Here is a 21421-nt window from a genome sequence, read left to right on the forward strand (position 1 = left end):
CCTAATATTCAACCATTCTTGCATTCCTGAAATAAACCCCTACTTGGTCATGAAGTGTATTAGTTTACATTTAATGTACCATTAGAGTTTTGCTATTATTTGATTCATAATTTTGCACTGATGGTCTTATATTTGTGCAAACTTTATCACGTTTAGAAGGCACTGCTATAGTAGCTTCTTAAAAGAATTTGGAAGGTTTCCTACTGTAATCTGAAATAGGTGGACTAGCGCTGAGATCATCTGATATGTGAAGGTTTGGAAGAATTCCCCTGTGAAGACTGATGGGCCTGGCAGGTTGTTAACTTTTTCATTTCTCTTATGGGAATTTGTCTGCTTAAGATTTCTCTCTCTCCTGAGGTCAGTTTTGGCTAATTATCAATTTCCTTTAATTCCTTTATTCATTTCCTTTAATAAGACACTTTTTTTTTAAAGGTCTGTCTTTTGATTCTTTGACAGCGTCTTGTCTTAGCTCCTTTTTTTCCCTTCACCACCAAGTCTCCAAAGGAAATCTATTGCCAAGGTGCCTCCTTTTCTCCAGCAGTGTCCTCTGCACCCCTGACTCCAGACCTTTCCGTATCTTTTCCTTTTGATTCCAGTGGGTCTCAGTTCTCCTCTCGGCATTTGTCCATGCAGGGTGGCTCTCTCTCCTTACGGGCATGAGCCCTAGATGTTACCTGTTCCTACTGCCATTAGCACCATACCATTTTCTCTTTTCCCTGCATCCCCCACCTGGATGTATATTCTGGTCTGCAACTTGATGTCAGCTCTGCTAGTCGAAGATCTTTATGTTCCCACTTACCTTTCATTGAAATGCACAGTTGTTGCTCTTTCCTGGTAAACTGTAGGTCTAAGCCACAGGGGACTTTATCTGTTCTTTTCCTGAACAATTCTTTCAATTTTTATTTTTTAATTTAAATTCAATTAATTAACATATAATGTATAGTTTCAGAGGTAGAGGTGATTCATCAGTCTTATATAATACAATCCCCAGTGCTCTTATATTGTTATATTATATAATATACTCAGTGCTATTATATTTTATATTATATAATTATATTGTATAATACATCATGTGCCTCCTTAATGCCCATCACCCAGTTACCCAATCCCCCCATCCTCTCCCCTCCAGCAACTCTTAGTTTGTTTCCTATGATTAAGAGTCCCTTATGGTTTGTCTCCCTCTCTGGGTTTGTCTTGTTTCATTTTCTCCTCTCCTCCCCTATGGTCCTCGGTTTCTTAAATTCCACATATGAGTGGGATGATAGGATAATTGTTTCTCTGATTGATTTATTTCGCTTAGCATAAAACCCTCTAGTTCCATCCACACTGTTGCAAATGGCAAGATTTTTTTTTTGATGGGTGAGTAGTATCCAATTGTATATATATATATATACACACACACACCACATCTGTGTCCATTCATCTGTCAACGGACATCTGGGCTCTTTCCATAGTTTGGCTATTGTGGACATTGCTGCTATAAACATTGGGGTGCAGGTGCCCCTTCGGATCACTACATTTGTATCTTTGGGGTAAATCCCTAGTAGTGCAATTGCTGGGTTGTAGGGTAGCTCTATTTTCAACTTTTTGAGGAACTTCCATACTGTTTTCCAGAGTGGCTGCACCAGCCTGCATTCCCACCAACAGTGTAGGAGGGTTCCCTTTTCTCCACATTCTTGCCAACATCTGTCGTTTCCTAAATGGTTAATTTTAGCCATTCTGACCAGTGTGAGGTGGTATCTCATTGTGGTTTTGATTTGTATTTCCCTGATGCAGAGTGACGTTGAGCGTTTTTTCATGTGTCTGTTGGCCATTTGGATGTCTTCTTTGAAGAAATATCTATTCATGTCTTTCGTCCATTTCTTTTTTTTTTTTAAGATTTTATTCATTTGACAGAGAGAGAGTGTGCACAAGCAGGGGGGTTGGCAGGCAGAGGGAGATGGAGAAGCAGGCTCTCCGTGAAAGGGGAGCCCAACATGGGGCTTGATCCTAGGACCCTGGGATCACAACCTGAGCCGAAGGCAGACACTTAACCGACTGAGCCACCCAGGCACCCCATTCTGCCCATTTCTTGATTGGATTATTTGTTCTTTGTGTGTTGAGTGTGACAAGTTCTTTATAGATTTTGGATACTAGCCTTCTATCTGATAAGACATTTGCAAATATCTTCTCCCATTCTGTCAGTTGTGTTTTGGTTTTGTTGACTGTTTCCTTTGCTGTGCAAAAGCTTTTTATCTTGATGCAGTGCCAATAGTTCATTTTTGCTTTTGTTTCCCTTGCCTTTGGAGACGTGTCTAGCAAGAAGTTGCTGCGGCTGAGGTCGAAGAGGTTGCTGCCTGTGTTCTCCTCTAGGATTTTGATGGATTTCTCTCTCACATTCAGGTCTTTCATCCATTTTGAGTCTGTTTTTGTGCATGGTGTAAGGAAATGGTCCAGTTTCATTCTTCTGCATGTGGCTGTCCAATTTTTCCAACACTGTTTGTTGAAGAGACTGTCTTTTTTCCATTGGATATGCTTTCCTGCTTTGTCCATTAGTTGATGACAGAGCTGAGGGTCCATTTCTGGGTTCTCTATTCTGTTCCATTGATCTATGTATCTGTTTTTGAGCCAGTACCATACTCTCTTGATGATTACAGCTTTGGAATAAGCTTGAAGTCTGGAATGATGATGCCACCAGCTTTGGTTTTCTTTTTCAACATTTCTTTGGTTATTTGAGATCTTTTCTGCTTCCATACAAATTTTAGGACTTTTTGTTCCCGCTCTGTGAAAAGGGGATGGTATTTTGATAGGGACTGCATTGAATGTAAACATTGCTCTAGGTAGCATAGACATTTTCACAATATTTGTTCTTCCAATCCATGAGCATGGAATGTTTTTCCATTTCTTTGTGTCTTCCTTGATTTCTTTCATGAGTGTTCTACAATTTTCTGAGTATGGATCCTTTGCTCCTTCGGTTAGGTTTATTCCTAGATATCTTATGGTTTTTGGTGCAATTGTAAATGGGATCGACTCCTCAATTTCTCTTTCTTCTGTCTCACTGTTAGTGTATAGAAATGCAACTGATTTCTGTGCATTGATTTTGTATCCTGCCATGTTGCTAAATCGTTCTATGAGTTCTAACAACTTGGGGGTGGAGTCTTTTGGGTTTTCCACATAGAGAATCATGTCATCTGTGAAGAGTGAGAGTTTGACTTCTTTGCCGATTTGGATGCCTTTTATTTCTTTTTGTTGTCTAATTGCTGAGGCTAGGACTAGTATTATGTTGAATAGTGGTGACAGTGAACATCCCTGCCATGTTCCTGACCTTAGGGGTAAAGCTCTCAGTTTTTCCCCATTGAGAATGATATTTGCTGTGGGCTTTTCATAGATGGCTTTTATGACATTGAGGTATGTTCCCTCTATCCCCACACTGTGAAGAGTTTTATTCAAGAAAGGATTACTGTACTTTGTCAAATGCTTTTTTTTTTTTTGCATCCATTGAGAGGATCATATGGTTGTTATTCTTTCTTTTTATTATGTAGTGTATCACACTGATTGATTTGCGGATGTTGAACCACTCTTGCAGCCCAGGAATAAATCCCACTTGGCTGTGGTGAATAATCCTTTTAATGTACTGTTGCATCCTCTTGGCTAGTATCTTGGTGAGAATTTTTGTATCCATGTTCATCATGAATGTTGGTCTTTAATTCTCCTTTTTTGGTGGGGCCTTTGTCCAGTGTTGGGATGAAGGTAATGCTGGACTCATAGAACGAGTTTGGAAGTTTTCCTTCCTTTCCTATTTTTTGAAACAGCTTCAGAAGAATAGGTATTCATTCTTCATTAAATGTTTGGTAGAATTCCCCTGGAAAGCCATCCGGCCCTGGACTCTTGTTTGTTGGGAGATTTTTGATTACTGCTTCAATTTCCTTGCTGGTTATAGGTCTGTTGAGGTTTTCTATTTCTTCCTGTTTCAGTTTTGATAGTTTATGTGTTTCCAGGAATGCATCCATTTCTTCCAGATTGCCTAATTTGTTGGCATATAGTTGCTCTTAATATGTTCTTATAATTGTTTGTAATCCTTCGGTGTTGGTCGTGATCTCTCTTCTTTCATTCATGATTTTATTTATTTGGGTCCTTTCTCTTTTCTTTTTGATAAGTCTGGCCAGGGGTTTATCAAACTTATTAAATTCAAAGAGCCAGCTCCTAGTTTTGTTGATCTGTTCTACTGTTCTTTGGTTTCTATTTCATTGATTTCTGCTCTAATCTTTTTTTTTTTAAAGATTTTATTTATTTGAGAGAGCGAGAATGAGAGATGGAGAGAGAGAGCACATGAAAGGGGGGAGGGTCAGAGAGAGAAGCAGACTCCCCCCTGAGCAGGGAACCTGATCCCGGGACTCGATCCCGGGACTCCGGGATCATGACCCGAGCCGAAGGCAGTCGCTCAACCAACTGAGCCACCGAGGCGCCCCGGTTTCTGCTCTAATCTTTATTTATTCTCTTCTCCTGCTGGGTTTAGGCTTTATTTGCTGTTCTTTCTCCAGCTCCTTTAGGTGTAAGGTTAGGTTGTGTATTTAAGAACCTTCTTGTTTCTTGAGAAAGGCTTGTATTGCTATATACTTCCCTCTTAGCCTTTGCTGCATCCCAAAGGTTTTTGAACAGTTGTGTTTTCATTTTCATTTGTTTCCATGAATTTTTAAAATTCTTCTTTAATTTTCTGGTTGACCCATTCATTTTTTTTTAAAGATTTTATTTATTTATTTGAGAGAGAGAATGAGATAGAGAGAGAGCATGAGAGGGGAAAGGGTCAGAGGGAGCAGACTCCCCACTGAGCAGGGAGCCCGATGCGGGACTCGATCCCGGGACTCCAGGATCATGACCTGAGCCGAAGGCAGTCGCTTGACCTGAGCCGAAGGCAGTCGCTTAACCAACTGAGCCACCCAGGCGCCCGACCCATTCATTTTTAGTAGGATGCTCTTTAGCCTCCATGTATTTGAGTTCTTTCCAAATTTCCTCTTATGATCGAGTTCATGTTTCAAAGCACTGTGGTCTGAAAATATGCAGGGAATGATCCCAATCTTTTGGTACTGGTTGAGACCTGATTTGTGACCCAGTATGTGATCTTTCTAGAAAATGTTCCGTGTGCACTCGAGAAGAATGTGTATTCTGTAGCTTTAGGATGCAATGCTCTGAATATACTTGTGAAGTCCATCTGGTCCAATGTGTCACTCAAAGCCCTTGTTTCCTTGTTGACCTTCTGCTTAGACGATCTGTCCATTGCAGTAAGTGGGGTGTTAAAAGTCCCCTAATATTATTATATTATTTTTTAAATTTAAATTAAATTAGCCAACATATAGTGTCAATGTGTTTCTTTAATACTGTTATTAATTGGTTTATATAATTGGCTGCTCCCATGTTAGGGGCATGAATATTTACAATTGTTAGATCTTCCTGTTGAATAGACACTTTAAGTATGATATAGTGTACTTCCTCATCTTCTATTACAGTCTTTGGTTTAAAATCTAATTTGTATGATATAAGGATTGCCACCCCAGCTTTCTTTTGATGTCCATTAACACAATAAATGGTTTTCCTCCTCCTCACTTTCAATCTGGAGGTGTCTCTGGGTCTAAAATGAGGCTCTTGTAGACAGCATATTGAAGGGTCTTGCTTTTTTATCCAATCTGATACCCTGTGTCTTTTGATTGTGGCATTTAGCCCATTTACATTCAGAGTAATGATTGAAAGATATGGATTTAGTGTCATTGTATTACCTGTAAAGTGACTGACTTTATGTATTATCTCTGTTCCTTTCTGGTCTATGTTACTTTTGGGCTCTCTCTTTGCTTAAAGGATCCCCTTTAGTACTTCTTGCAGGGCTGGTTTAGTGATCACAAATTCTTTTAGTTTATGTTTGTGTTGGAAGCGTTTTATCTCTCCTTCTATTTTGAATGACATCCTTGGTGGATAAGGTATTCTTGGCTGCATAGTTTTCTCACTTAGCACCCTGAATATATCATGCCAGTCCTTTCTGGCCTGCCAGGTTTCTGTGGATAGGTCTGCTGCCAGCCTATGTTTCTACCCCTGTAGGTTAGGGACCTCTTGTCCTGAGCTGCTTTCAGTATTTTGTCTTTGAGATTTGCAAGTTTCACTATCATATGTGAAGGTGTTGACCTATTTTTATTGATTTTGAGCTGGGGTTCTCTGTGCCTCCTGGACTTGAATGCTTGCTTCCCTCCCCAGATTAGGGAAGTTCTCCACTATAATTTGCTCCAATATACCTTCTGCCTCTCTCTCTCTCTCCTCTTCTTCTAGGATCCCAATTATTCTAATATTGTTTCATTTTATGGCATTACTTACCTCTTGAATGCTCCCCTCATAATCCAGTAGTTGTTCATGTCTCTTTTTCTCCATCATTTGGTCTTCTATATCACCGATTCTCTCTTCTGCCTCATTTATCGTAGCAGTTAGAGCCTCCTTTTTTTATTGCATCTCATTAATAGCCTTTTTGATTTCAAGTCGGTTAGATTTTAATTCTTTTATTTCTCCAGAAAGGGATTCTCTAGTGTCTTCTATGCTTTTTTCAAGCCCAGCTAGTATCTTTATAATCATTGTTCTGAACTCTAGTTCTGACATCTTACTTCTATCCATACTGATTCGGTCCCTGGCAGTTGGTACTGCCTCTTGTTCTCTTTTTTGAAGTGAGTTTTTCCGTCTTGTCATTCGTGCCAAAAGTGGTTGCTTTTTTATTTGTAGAGTTGCAGCTATTCTTTTCTTTGGTCTCTGGTTGAGTTCGCAGTTGTTCAGAATGATTTTGTAGCTCTCTAGCTGAATTCCTGGGACCAGACAAAACTAAGGTCTCCTACTCCTCTGCCATCTTGGACTATCTTCTCTCCTGAACAGTTCTTAAAGGATGTGGGGAGACATTCCAACTGAGGTGGCTGTGATTACCCTCAGGCATTTTTATTTTAGAATGGCTTCTTCCCTATTAACTCCATGGGAGATGAGAAGTATCAGTGGTCACGCTGGAGGTGAGGATGGAGCGTGTTATGAGTAACAGGAAGTGAAGAAAAGATTCCCCTAGAAATGCCTCAACAGTCATGAAGTTGCACATTAGAAATGGGGGAAATTAGCCTTCATGAAATCCCTGCCATCAGCCAGCCAATAAATCTTTATTACAGCCCACTCTGTGCTGAGAAGTGGGATGGGTTCCACTGGGAAGTGAGCACTGACTTGAATACACTGAATGAGTGGCATCTCAGCTGACACAAGGCTACCCAGAGTTGCCAAACTGGTGTCGATGTTCGTCCCAGGAACTCAGCACTAAAGTTAGATTCAGGGGTGTCCAACTTCTCCAGGACTCACATCCTTACCAGAATCACCAAACCCACTCAGAAACTCTAGGATTTCCTTCTGTGTCTTCCTTGTTCACCAAAATAACACTCTCTGTATGCCAAGTACATTGTGGAACATCCATATGATGGGCCATTTTGCAGACATTATAAACCATTGAGTCTTTCATTATAAAGGGAAAAAAAACCAAAATTTACACATACAAACTTGTACTAAACCGTATGCTGTCGAGTGCAAGAGTTCCATGGCTCAGTAAGTTTGGGAAACATGGCACAGACTGTCTTTCAGAGATTCATAATGCATATCATCCTTTCAAAGGCTCTGAGAAGTCCTGCAGTAAAAAACCAGTGTAACTTTGTCTAATCTGACATTTCCTACATCTTTTTTGCTTGTGAACTATTTGTTCACAATGGGCACCAAAGAACACTTACACAAGTTTTTGGGACATACATAGACGATCTGAACCAGGTAATTGAGAATATGTGTGAAGGGAAGATGCAAAGCAAGTAGACCTAATAATTATAACTGTTTTTGGGTGGTGGGATTGTAGGTGAGAGTTTTCCCCGCTTTGCATGAATCTATTCTTTCCAAATGCTCTAAATGTTAGAACACATTTGGTGAAAGCTAAAACAATGATTAAAAGCCTCCAACCACTGCCCCAAGTGTTCCTGGAAGTAGTGAGGAATGCCAGTAGGACTGGTTGGCCTCTCCCCAGCACCCTGGCTTCATGCTGCTTCCCTAGATCTCTGACCTCATTTTGAGCCACTAAATTACATCGTGCATTTCAGTGCTGAATTCCATCTTTGGTCCTAGGTGTTTGTTTATTCATTCAACAAACATTCATGGCAGTTCTGCTTGTGCTGCGTGTTGAGATGACAGCAGGGTACAAGAGCCACCACTGTCCCAACCTGGTGATGCCCGCTGTCACAAAGTGATCACACCGTTGAATATATAACTACAAGGGATGCATCTCAGAGGGAGTAATGGCTGAACTAAAGTTTGTTGGATGAACTAGGAGCTAACTAAATGAAGACAGGAGGAAAAGCATCCCACTGTTGGGGGAAGTGAGAGAACGCTTGCACAGGCCCAGCGGCAGGAGGAAACAGCTTGTCTGGGCATCTGAAAGGCTAGAGAGCAAGGGGAAAGTGAGGGTTATGTCAGATCACACGGGCCTCATGAAGACCTTGTTAAGGATCTTTTTAAAGATTTTATTTATTTGAGAGAGACAGAGTTAGCGAGCTAGAAAGAGAGAGCATGAGTGGTGGGGGAGAGTCAGAAGGAGAGGGAGAAGCAGGACCCCAGGACCCCAGCTGAAGGCAGACACTTAACCGACTGAGCCATCCAGGCGTCCCAAGGATCTTCTTATTTTTTTAATCATACAGTCAATAGGAAGCCAGTGACTTGGCTTTAAGCGGGTTGCCCCTTAAGAAGATTCCTCTGATGCCATGTGGAGAATGGGTTGAGGGGGATGCTGTGGCATCTAGGAGACCAGTCAGGGAGCTCCAGGCCAGGGAGGAGATGTGCAGAAATGGATAGATTCAATACGTCGGAGGCAAAAATCTAAAGGGCTTGGTGACAGAATGGACTTGGAAAGTCAAGAGAAAGGACAGGTGTCAAGAACAATTCTTAAGTTCTGGTGTGTACAGCTCAGTGGTGGTGCCATTTGCCTCAACAGGGAACACAGCAGGGGCCTCGGTTTCAGGTGTGTATCTGTCTGAGACTGTGAGGTTGGTGGCAGACATAAAGAGTTTGGGGCATGATTGAGAGATCCAAGGGAACACAGGGCTTGGAACAGAGGTCTGGGCTGGACATGGAAATTTGGAAGCTGCGGGTGCACAGAAGGTTGGCTAAAACTGCAGGCCTGGAGAGAGAAGTGAAGGAAGAGGCTTCAGCCTGGTCCTCAAACCAACCTTGCAAGGCTCCACGGAGGAGTATTACCCTGCAAAGGGGACTTGAGGGCATCCTCAGAGAGGAATAGAGTGGAATAAAAGATGCCAAGGAGACAGTGTATCTTTTTCTTTCTTTCTTTCTTTTTAAGATTTTATTTATTTGAGAGAGAGCAAGAGTGAGAGAGCACAAAGCAGGGGGAGCGGCAGACAGAGAAGGAGAAGCAGAGAAGCAGAGGGAGAAACAGACTCCCCGCTGAGCAAGGAGCCTGATGCGGTGCTCGATCCCAGGACCCACGACCTGAGCTGAAGGCAGATGCTTAACTGACTGAGCCACCCAGGCACCCCGAAAACAGTGTTTTAGGAAGGAATATGTGTGAACAGTATTGGAAGCTGCCCAGAGGTCAAGTAAAATGAAGGCTAAAAACATGCAGCACGTAGGGGCTGGAAATGGCCAGTATGAACCACTCTTGTAGAAGTCTGTGTCCTGTGTGGCTCCAGCCAGAATTCTCAATGTCAAAGGTAGCAAACGGCTGAGCGAACGGGCTTCTGTACATTTTTGAGGGTGGTGGTGATTTACACAGGCTAAGATCAGCCCAGTGGTTCTGCTATGCCCTCCCACTCCCGCTTGCAGCCATCAGCTCATTTTGAGATGCATTTTGACAAGACCAGTCCTGTGCTTGGTCACCAGACACAGAGAAGTGGGAGGGAGCTCACAATCTGGTGGGGGAGACAAATGCAATACCCAGAGAATTGTCTCCTCCAAGCGCCCGTTTAGCAGCTCACCTACACCAAGCAGCTGGGGAGCGCGGCCCTGTGGGTGCGTCGTGACGTCAGACACAAAACTACAGCTAAGTGTTTCAGAGAATTTCAATGACCAGCTTCACCTCCTGAAGAGCCTTGGAGTAGCCTGGAAAAGGAATGGCCCCCCAGCTGCACAAGTCTGAGCACCTCTTTTGATCCCAAGTCACTTCTTTTTTTTTTTTTAAGATTTTATTTGTCAGAGAGAGCGAGCGAGCGAGTGAGAGAGCACAAGCAGGGGGAGTGGCAGGCAGAGGGCGAAGCAGGCTTGCTTGCTCCTTGCTTTTATTTTATTTTATTTGTTTTATTTTATATAAATAAATATAAATTTATAAATAAATATAAATTTATATATTTATTTTATTTTATTTATTTGTCAGAGAGAGCGAGCGAGCGAGCGAGAGAGCACAAGCAGGGGGAGCGGCAGGCAGAGGGCGAAGCTCCTTGCTTCCTGCCAAGCAAGGAGCCTGATGTGGGACTCGATCCCAGGACCCTGGCATCATGACCTGAGGCGAAGGCAGACACTTAACCGACTGAGCCACCCAGGCGTCCCCCAAGTCACTTCTCTATGAGGGGTGGGCCACAGCTCATTTTGGTCACTAAAATTAACCTTTTTTGGGTTCCACAAATGAGATCTACCAGTTCTACTTCACTTTCTGGTACGAAATGGAAACTTGAAGGTAGTATTCTCTGGAGCTGAATTTGGTTCCAGGAAAGGAGAAATCGTACAAGCCCATCATGTTCTCACAGGTGAACCAGAATTCACCTTCCTGGTTTTTGCACATCACATTCACCATCGTGTGGGAAAATGGCTGCTTTGCCCTCATAAAATCATCTCTCCTCCAGCATCTGGGGACTGGCTCCCCCCACGGCATTCCCAGTCCATCTCAACACTTCAAAGAAGCCAGATCCTCTCTAACTCAATGGAACCACCAAATTTGTTGAAAGTGGCTAGAAATTATAAATCCCTTTGAAAACTTCCATCCGTGCCTACGCTGTGATGTGTACCTTTAAGTCTTATAGCAGCACCCTCGATTAAAGTCAGTCCCGTGTCTTTTTTTTTTACGATTTTATTTATTTATTTGACAGAGAGACACAGTGAGAGAGCGAACACAAGCAGGGGGCGTGGGAGGGAGCAGCAGGCTTCCTGCCGAGCAGGGAGCCCGATGCGGGGCTCGATCCCAGGACCCCGGGATCATGACCTGAGCCAAAGGCAGACGTTTAACGACTGAGCCCCCCAGGCGCCCCTAGTCCCGTGTCTTCCAGGAAAGCTGCTGCTAGCCGTCATGACAAGGACGGGGCCAAGTGGTCAGCTGGAGAGCTCTCTGTGCCTGCTCAATAGGGAAACAGCTGGACTTTTCAGACAAAGTAAAAACCCGAGAGTTTTAAAGGATTTATTTGATTTCTCCACATGATCACAGCTATGGTTTTACATCAATAGAGTCTGTTACTACTCACAAATAGAATGCATATTAAAACAAAAGCACTCCTTTCCTGCCCAAAGTTACACAGCGGGTACCGGGCCTCTTGGGAGCGAGGTGTCTCTCGAAGTCTTTGAACGGTATGCATTCAAGACCTGGTGTTAATTGATTAAAACAACTAGAAGGTGAACGACAGTTCCCAGGAGGAGACGGGTCCTGCGTGGGGCCTCGATGTGGCCGCAGTTAGGCTAGTGTGTGCGCCCGCCAGGTAAGGGGTACACAGCTCCTCCCGCCTGTCCCTTTTCACCACCCCCACTTCACACTGACTTGTTTCGCCATCTGTTTCCTTGATTATTGTTGTGATTGAAGACACTTGACAGAATTACTCCATTTCCGGGCAGGAAGGGTGATGATATTTTACAACGAAACTGTAAGATGCATGCTTACCTGTAGAGACACAGCTTCATATGGAATGCTGAGTCAACACCTAGGGTCATGTTTAAGTATTCGATGACTGTCTTTTCAGCTCATTTTAAAGAAAAACAAGAGGCTTCTGCTGCATGCAGCGCGGGATGGAAAAATCGCTCTACACTGGGTGACTGAAGACATTTTTAAGCAAGATGTGCACATCATATTAGGATGAACTTTATTTTTACATTGTTGTACAATTCATTCATAAACTTAAAAAAAATACAAATACATGATTTAATTGTTGTCCCAGAAAAGATTTTTGTGATGCTATCAGCCACTTCCACTATGGGTCTCCTGCTCCTGTCAGAAATTACTGTTTAATTGGAACAATTTGTGCGACTTGAGAGAAATGTCCCCAGTGTGTCCTGACAGTGCAGTGCTCAGCATCCTGCTGCCTATCGGGGGGGGGGGGATGGAAGATAGGCCCCCACAGCTGTGACTCGGTGGCAGGCTGGGGTCTAGAAAGAACAATCCCATGAAAGCAACACTGGGGGGGGGGCGGAGAAACACAGTAATTTGTCAGAAACTTTTGCTGCCCAAACGAGACTTGGGCAGCGTGGCTCCGGCCTCCTTACTGGAACAATGTACCTTCTGGAAGCATTTCCCATGATGAGTTTGTAAATACAACACAAAGAGTGATGAAACCCCACTGACCTGAGCCCAACACTCTGTGTGAAGTTGGAAACATGGGGAGAAACAATTTGTTCAAGAAGCCCCCTTTCGCTAGATCCGGCCCTGTGACGCCCCAACAAAGCCTCAGGACACACGGATGACAGCTTTGGAGGTGAAGGTTCTGAATGGCCCATGGAGCACGAAGGACAGTGATGAACAGAGCCCCCCACCCTGGCCATCGGCTTTGCCATCTCTTCTTTTTCATTAGTGGTTGTCCCTTCGGAAAGGGCAATCTGGTGCCAAACAGCCTGTATCTTTTCTGGAACAACCTTGAGTTTACAGTTAGACTCTACTATTGGTACAGAGAGTGAAGAAAAGCCGACATATTTCATATGTTACCACTTTACTTCAACTATTTGTCAACAGTAACACTGATATAGTTTGCAAATACACAATACATAGAGTGTGGCCTCGCACGACTGACGCCGGGTGGCATGCAGTACAATTCGACTTTTCCTGGTCAGAACGACATCCTTTAAACTGCAAGACAGAGAATGCCTCGGGGAGCCTGACTCTGCAGGAAAACCAAAGAATTTAGGAGCCAGCAGGAGCGGGGAGCCTCCCGCCAGCCTGGACCAAATCAGACACACCCGTGCTTTTTACTTCTCTCCTTCTGGGAGAGAAACACGACACCGATGGGAAGATAAAGGTGGGCAGGTTAAAGTCACACTTCTTCCAAAAAAAAAAAAAAAAGGCTAAACTCTAGATTGCTGTATTTGTTCTCTGTGGAGATTAACAAAGTGCTCGGTTTGCAGATTTGCTGGTATGGTGGCCTTGATGATATGACAAAGGGGTGGGTGGGGAGGGAAACGGGCAGGACCCCCTCGCCCCGCCCCGGCTGGCCTGCCAGGTGGGCTCCCCTCGGTCGTCCTGCCGTCTGGCCACGGCACGCCACGCCACGCCATCCACGGAGCGCGGAGCCCGCGGCCCGCAGAGTCCCGCACTAGCTTCGCCCTTTCTGAAAGGGCTCTCCGCCGGGGCAGGGGCCGTGGGGCAGTCCTCGGGTCCCACGGCTTAGGAGCACAGCACTGGCGGCTGCAGTGGTTCGAAGGGCTGAAACTACAAAGTACGGCCCGTGGGTGACTCAGTCACAGAACCAGACGCCTGTGGCGCCCGGCCCCGGGGGGGGGGGCAGATGGTGTCACCACAACACGGAAGCGACAAGAGCACAGCTGAGAGTCATGTTGATGCCCTGGCAGCTAAGTGGACCATGAGAAGGCAGCGGGGGGCTTCGCTGGCGAGGGCCGGCACTCGTGGCCGGGGTCAGAGGGGCCACGGTGATGACACGGTGGGGGGGGGGGTGTTGTGCTAGCACATGGCCACATGGAATCACGATGATCACGGCTACCACTCAGAAAACAAAATGGGAAACACACACACTGCCCTGGGTTGCTACATGCTAGAATCAGCGTTCGGGCTCGGAGCGGTTCCCGGCGGAAACTCGCTCGGGGGCTCGTGCCTGTTGCGGTTGGAGACAGGATGAGTAAGTTATGGTGTTGGGGAGACGAGGATGGGAGCTGGCCGTTTTCATGTTGGAGATGAACACTTCTGCCGTGGATGGGTGCCCCCCCTCGGAGGACTCTGAATGAGTGTGCATTAAATCATATGCATATAAAAGAAATATGGATCATGGAAATTCACAGTTATCGCAGCCATTAAAGTGTCTAAGAATCTGTGTAACCAATATCCTCAGACAACCAGTTACTGGTTGTTCCGAGTTGCTACTGTAGAGTTTACTGCATTTTTATCTATTTGCTTACCTGAAATAACAGAGCAGTTATAATACTGAGTACTTATGATAGTTTTCTGTTAATAAAATAAGGATTTATACAAAGCAATATTGGACTTTTTAAACAGTTAAATGCTATGTTACTTGGCACAGTTAGTAGTGATCGCGTAAAGATTTGAGCCAGTCCTGGAGGGACTTCTCTTCTTTTTATGAAAATATGGAAGTATCTGAATTTGTTCCTAGCATTTACGTTTTTGGTTTACTCTCTCTCACACATTCATGTAAGGTACTGTCTTCTTATCAGGTAAGTGGAGATCCTTGTAAAGTCTATATTGCTAATTTTGTGGACTGAGACGTTTCCTTTCACACACAAATACTACCTATACAGTATATATATATATATATTTATATATTTATATATTTATATTATATAAAGTTTACTTACGTTATTTTCATCAACCATATCAGGTCTACTTAATTTTTTGCCCATTGTCAATAAAAGAGCAATAAATGCAGCAAGTTTTGGGTTTTTTGTTTGTTTTGTTTTGTTTTTTGTTCTGTCTCTGGTTTTGTGTCTCGTTTCTTCTTTTCCTAGGCTGGGTTTTCATATGCGTGTACAGTTAGGGAGCAGAGCTGAGGGCTGCTTTGGGGTGGGGGGGGCAGTTCAACAGCTATGTGGCCGGTGGCACCGTTTTCAAGGCTGATGGTGGCCGAGGCCCACCCCTGGGGTCGAAGTGGATGGAACCCGGGACACCCACGCTAAGTGCGATCGGGAGCTTTGTGCCCTACAACGTAAGCCCTGTGGGCTCAGGGGGCTCCATCCAGGCCATGGGGAGCAGAGGGGAGAGGTGGAAACACAAGTGCCCTGGGTCTGGTCTGAGGCTGGCCGCCCCTGGGCATGACTCTACGTGGTGTGCAGTTGTTCCAGGGAGTCTGGGACCCTGCCCAGGCTGTCTACACAATTGTGCTGATGCCGCTGGGTTTGGCCTTGTTGCTGGTGGGGGGCGGCGGGGCAGGGGGCTGCCCGTGGTGGTGCGCTGCGTGGCCCGGGTGGCCCGGGTGGCCGGCATGGGCCGAGGGCAGCGGTGGGTGGCTGTGCACATGGGCCCCGTAGGGCGGGTGTCCCCCGTGGGGGCCGTGGTGGTACTGGTGTGCATGCTGGATGTGCTGGGGGGGGTGGTAGTGGTGGTGGTGGTGGTAGGGGGGCGGGTTCTGCTGCATGTGGCAGTACTGGGTGTGGTGCCCATGCACCGGGGCTTGCGGGGGGCCCTCGACAGGCCCCTGGTGATGGCTGGCCACAGAGTGCTGTGGGTGGGGCAGGCCCGGTGGGTGGGGGGGCGGGTGGGGAGGGGCTGAGGACGGGTGGGCCTGGGGAGGGGGCTTCCCTCTCTTACTCCCAAATAAGGAGCCCAGGAGGGAGGATGAATTAGGCATAGTCTGGTGTGGGCGAGATGGACACTCTCGTGTTGATGTAGCTCTCCGGCGCATGTGAGGACTGCTAATGATGGACCCCTAAAAAGGAAATTCATAGAAATCAAAATTAAAAGATCTTAAAGCACTATGTCAGAATGATTTTTTTTTCTTTTCTTTTTTTTTTCAATGTAAAAAGTTCACCCACTGACTGCTAAGCCTTAGTTCAACTCACTGGCTGCAGAGGGCGGGGCTGGGTGAGGCTAGGTTAGCGTCACCTCCGCTCATGCTACTGGGGGCCAGCAGGGACTCAGAAGTGGCCTTCCACTGAGGGAAGTGGGGGTGGGGCAGGGCACGAGGGACCCTCCCGTCTGGTCAAAGCAGCAGCAGCAGCAGCACAAGTGTGACTTCTGCTCTCGTCCTGACACGGAAGGCGGCCTGAGCTTTCGGATCAGGACAACTGGCCTGGGGGTGCCTGTGAGCGGCGTGTGCGGCGTGGAGTGGGGTGGGCTGGTGTGCATGAAGGACCCCGTTCTTGCTCTGCTCAAATTGCACCCTACGCTCTCCTGGGTCCTCTCCACAGGTGCAAGGGCATCTGCCCTGCCTGTGTGGGCCCCGAGGTTTCCGGGAAGCTGGTGGTGCAGACAGGAGGGGCTCGGGGAACCTTGTTCTGGGTGGCCGGGCTGCCTAGGCATTTCACTGCAGCTACCTACTGCAAACCAAACAAGGAAAAAGAAGGAAACAAAAAGGTCTGCAAGCTGAGGTTAAGATGTGAACAGTAATATAGAGATGGTTGGAAGATGAATGAAATCTCATGAAATCCACACTGAATTTTTCTTTCTCTCATGGCTCTCCTCCCCCGAGCTAGCTAAGCAAGTCCACAGTGCCCTGACTGCAGACACACAGCAATAGAAACTCCAGGAAGGAAGCGATGGGGATGGCGGGGCATGGAAGTCAAGAGACCAGCAAAACCGCCCTGCCCGCCCCTCCCCCGCCCCCAGGACAGCATGGGTGGAGGGTGCATGGGCGCCTGGCGGCGGTGCCTCCCACCCAGGAGCAGTGCTGGCAGGTGGGGACCCCGGGGGGAGTGCCGGGAAGCTGGGATGTTAACCATGCTCGGGGGGCCACCGGGGACAGGGTTAAGCGGAAACTAAAACACAGAATCCAGAACCACCTCCCCCGTGGGTCCAGCCCAAACAAGCGGTGAGAGGCACGGGCGACTCTAGGTGGACGAAGCTGGCATGCAGCGGGGCGGAGGCAGGCATGGGGCGCGGGGCGTGTCTGCGCCTCTGTGCAGTGGGGGCAAGGAGGAGCAAAACAAAACAAAACGACGAGAGAAAAAAGACAACGGATATAAACCAAGGATTGGGGAAGCAACACACGACAGCCAGCTGGACGTAGGCGCTTCCTACTTACTTCCACATTGCTCTCTAGCGATCCCGCACTGCTGCGACGCCCTCGCTTCCCTGCCCAGAACATGCAATACCAGAGGTTAGACGCGGACACGAGGCCGGGCCGCCGCCGGCGCCGCCACAGGCCCGGGTAAGGGTCGGAGGACGGGCTCCGTGGGGAAGCCGGCGGCAGGGCAGTAACGAGTTAAAAAAAGGGGGGGGGGGTTTAAAGAAAAAAAATTCTTTTTCAACCAGCCCCAACTTCATACCCCTTCTCCCAGACTGGCAGTCCGTTGCGGGGAGGGGGTGCCTCCAGGTGGGCTGAGGCACGTGCACAGGTGGGGCCCCAGCCGCCTGCCAACAGGGGACAATGACGGGACAGGGGCAGCTCCTCCAATGGCTCAAAACAAATAAAACGTGGTCCTGCACAGCCCTGACTTTCCGTGGATTTCATATACACATGTATATGCATATTTGTACATACATATACATCTCCCCCCTCACAGGCAGGGTGGGGTTGATGGTTAGGAGGAAACTAAACTTGGCATCCTGTCTTTTCCTCCTGGGGGGGCTCAAATGTGCCTCTGGAGCCTTTTGTTTGGTTTGTGCAGTGCCCTGGCCAGGGGCAGGAGACAGGGTCAGGGGCTGCTGGGAGGGCCCTTCTGTGGGCAACTCCCCCCCCCCCCGCCCTGGATGCTACAAGCATTCCCTCAGCTATGAGTGCTCCCTGCCAATGGTTTTTTAATATCCCCAGCACATGGCGCACAGTAGGCACTCAATATAGATTGACTATGTCAGAGGAAGGCTGTGTCTTCTTGGTTCTGGATGCCCAGGGCTCACCCTGGCCACCCCAGTCCCTCTGGAGGCTGTCTCCATGGATTTCTGCAGGACACTGAGGCTGGCAGGAAGGGTGGGTGCCCAAGCTTCGGGGTCTGGTCTCCGACCGGCTCTCAGGAAGGCAGATGAGAAGACCGAACAGAGAAGGGGTCTCCCACTTGACATTCTGTAGGCTTCCATCTGTGCAGCCCTGGCCATGAGCCAAGCACCTTTGTTCTCGGTCAAGCCCCACGGCAATGAAGGACAGGCGTCTATGCCAAGGAGGAGAGCTCTGGTTGGGGGGCTGTCTGGCCCAATTCCCACAGTGAGCAGGATTCACACCCAGGTCTGCCTGCTCACCTCTGGGGCTGGGAAGCTTGGCCACGCTGTCTTCTGAGCTGAACCCAGGCTGAGCCCAGGAGCCTGGAAGATGGAAAGGTTGCGACCTGCCTCTCCGTGGCTCACAGAGAGAATGGGTCTGTGGGTCCATGGCATCCGAGTGTACTGGACTATGCCTGAGACACAGCCTTGATCCTGGGCATACAACAGCAGACTCGGGGGGACATCTGGTCCCTTGGCTTTGCCTGCCAACCCCCAAACCCGAGTTCCAGCTGGGAGCTTTGCTTGACTCTGGCAGTGAGCTCTGAGGGGGCCTCAGAGCTCGCTCAGGACAGGGCCACATAGAAGATTAGGGCAAGAGGGTTTTCTACCAGTTGCTGAGGACCAGGGAGAACCAAATAGGACCTGGCCCTTATTCCCAGCTGGAAGAAAGGTGAAGGTCGCATATCCTCATCTTTCAGCTGGTGTGAGAAGAGGGCCTGACCTTCTTCTCTTCCTGCTTTTTGTCTCAACACAGTGGTCCAGAGACATGGAGCATGAGGAGGCCCTTTGGCTGGACAGTGACTCCACCCGGTGCTCCTTTGATTTTTTTTTTACCTCAGCTTCTGCATCTGTGAAATGGGCATGCCCCTTCCTCCGAGTGGGCTGGACATGAGCATCAGACACTCAGGATATTGTGGCATCATGCAGAAATGCCGACAGTTAGGTCTCTGTCTTTGGGGTTTTAAAGTCAGCTCTCTGGCTCCTCTAAGCCTAGAGGACTCCCCTGACTGAAGACCAGGGACAGAGGAAGGCTAGCCCACGCCCCCACCCCCACCCCTGCCAGTGCCCAGCAATGTCTTCTGACTGCCCTGCTTCTCCCAGTGGGACTTACGCCAGGTCTGGAGCTAGGTTTGGGGGCTCCATATGGTATCTAGTCTGAAGTAGAACAAAACCCTCTTCCTGCCCCATGTGGGCCAAGACTTCAGATAGTTTTATCCTGGATGTCTTTGAGTGATGTTAAGTTTCTTAGAATTCATCTTTTCAACTTCTGAAATCGGCACGAGATGTGGGGTATCCCCAGAGGAGCTCTCCGCAATCCAGTCCCAGAGCCGCTTACAGGCACAACCCACAGACACCTGCTCGGTGTAGACCTGTGTCCGGGGTGTGCATACATGCACACACCATGTACTAACGGAGGTGAAGTGTGCCGGGACAGCGGCTCTTGCCCATGCATCCACACTATCCCTCACCTGCATTCTTGACTCCAGGTACCCTCCCTCTCTCTTGGGGTCCTGCACCGGCCACAGGTGAGCCCCACCCGACCCGGTACCTCTCCTAGAGCCAGATCAGGCCAACCAGGGCCAGGATCAGAAACCATATCCGGAAGGGGTTCCCAGCATGGCTCTTCACAGCCTCCCCCTACTCCTCAGTGTCGGCACAGGATGCAGCAGGGGCTCTTGACCCAGGGTCTCACCCTGTGGCCCTTAACAATGCCAGAGGCTGAGCTGGTGCTGCTTTGGCCACTGGCTGCCAGGAGCCACCAACTCTGCCCTGAGGGGGCTGCTGTGGTACAGGACATGCAGGGCCCCGGCTAAGCCCTGGAGCAATGACAGGGGCAGGCGGGTCCTCTGGCCTCTGGGAGACATCCTCTTTCTGGAGACCGGTGCTGGGTAGCTTGACTGGGAAGGGCAGGAGGATGTGGGGGGCTTGGGGAGAGTGTCCACCATGACTTGACTGATCTGGGCCACGGGCTAAGGCCCAGTCACACCTGTGTCCCTGGTCCTTGCAGGTCCTCGATCTCAGGCCGGCAGGACTCTGGTGCCACTGAATTGAGCACAGGGTCCCGGGCGATGGAAGACCATGTGGGGGGTGTTGGGCGGGGCCTCGCAGCTCGGGCCCCTCCCTCTAGCTCTGAGAACGTCAGGGGCTCCTGGAGGTCTCCTCGTGGGCCAAACTGTAACTGCCTCTTGGGTCTCCAAGGTCTCCGTCTGAGGTGTGTCGTCTCCTGGGATGCTGTGTGATCGTAGGTCACTCTCTCGCAGCTGCTCTCAGGAGTGGTGACACGCCAACCGCTGAGCGCTAGCTTGCCCGAGGGGAGATGGTGCCCCGAGGCCTTGCCTCTTCTCCACGAGCTCATCTTGGTGAGGGCCATGCAGTGGGTGCAGTGACTCTGCCTCTGGAGAGCAGCACCCCAACCCAGTCCAGGGCATTGGATTCCTTGTCTCCGGCCGCTGAGCCCAGCATCTTCCGGGATGGCTGCTGACACCGGCCAGTCTCCCTCTGGAGATCCCAGGTGGCCCATTCCTAGTCTGGGTGAGGGCAGCTGCTAGCACTCCTACATCCCTTGCCTCACCCTCCAAGCTTCCTGGGTAGAGGGGGCTTTCTTCCCTGGGGATTCTTTTCATTGTCTCCTGGGAAGACTTCCCATCCCTAGAGTTTTTCTTAGCTCAGAATGCCCAAATGACAGTGGCAACAGGAACAATAAATGGAAAGCAGCCGAATCTCAGAGCTCTGTCTCTCACGTGGCCATGGGCCTGGGCATGCGGCGGCTCTCCCTGACCCCCAGGAGCAGGAAGAGATGTGGCTGGTCATGAGGGCCATCCCGGCCATGGTGGGAGCCTGAGTTTCAACAGAGCCACAGTTACCCTGAGGGGCTGGACAAGACCCCTCAGCCCTCTGGGCACTGCATCAGAGAACAGAGAGGCCAGGGCTTACCCACTGCACAAACTCAAACAGAGGCCCCAGGCCCCAGCCTGCAGAGGCCCAGAGCAGTCCAGTTATGTTTAGCTGGGTTTAACAAGCCATAGGGAAAACCAGTGGTTCTCAACCAGGGGCAGTTTTGCCAACGAGGGGTTATTTTTGTGTCCCCCGCCCCCCACCCCTGCCAAGGACACCTAGAAATTTCTGGAGGCATTACTGACTCTTATGACTGAGGAAGGTGTTCCTGGCATCTCGTAGGTAGAGGCCAGGGACGCTGCTAAACAGCCTGCAGGGCACAGGACAGCCCCCCACAGCACTAAATGTCAAGACTGCAGGGGTTGAGAAACTCTGGGTTAACCCTCATGCTGGCAATGGATTTCTGATTTTTACTATGGAAAAAAAAAATGTGACAAGACAAAAAAAAAGCAAAATAAAAAAAATCCAACTCAAAAAAGAAAAAAAAAAAAAAGAGAA

General features: G+C 48.3%; 1 protein-coding gene across 8 annotated transcripts in view; it reads right to left on the reverse strand.

The window, feature by feature from the left end:
- Window positions 1-11395: 11395 nt before the first annotated feature.
- The window catches only part of IQSEC1 (IQ motif and Sec7 domain ArfGEF 1), a 119452-nt gene continuing 109426 nt past the window's right edge, over window positions 11396-21421 (reverse strand). For 4 of the 8 annotated variants that reach the window (XM_028101562.2, XM_088027067.1, XM_028101569.2 and 1 more), the window contains exons 13-14: window positions 17136-17185; window positions 14714-15821 (exon numbers count right to left, since the gene is read on the reverse strand). In XM_028101562.2, the coding sequence (XP_027957363.1) occupies window positions 15264-15821; window positions 17136-17185 (608 nt within the window). In that variant the 3' untranslated portion in view covers window positions 14714-15263. Of the gene's footprint in view, window positions 13640-14713; window positions 15822-17135; window positions 17186-21421 lie in introns of those variants that run through there. The other 4 variants (XM_028101565.2, XM_028101563.2, XM_028101567.2 and 1 more) reach the window with 3 other exon arrangements.

This window comes from Eumetopias jubatus, unplaced genomic scaffold (genome assembly GCF_037043125.1).
Source record: "Eumetopias jubatus isolate StellerSeaLion01/CBP00866 unplaced genomic scaffold, mEumJub1_p1.0 scaffold_1, whole genome shotgun sequence".
In the NCBI taxonomy this organism is placed as follows: Eukaryota; Metazoa; Chordata; class Mammalia; order Carnivora; family Otariidae; genus Eumetopias; species Eumetopias jubatus.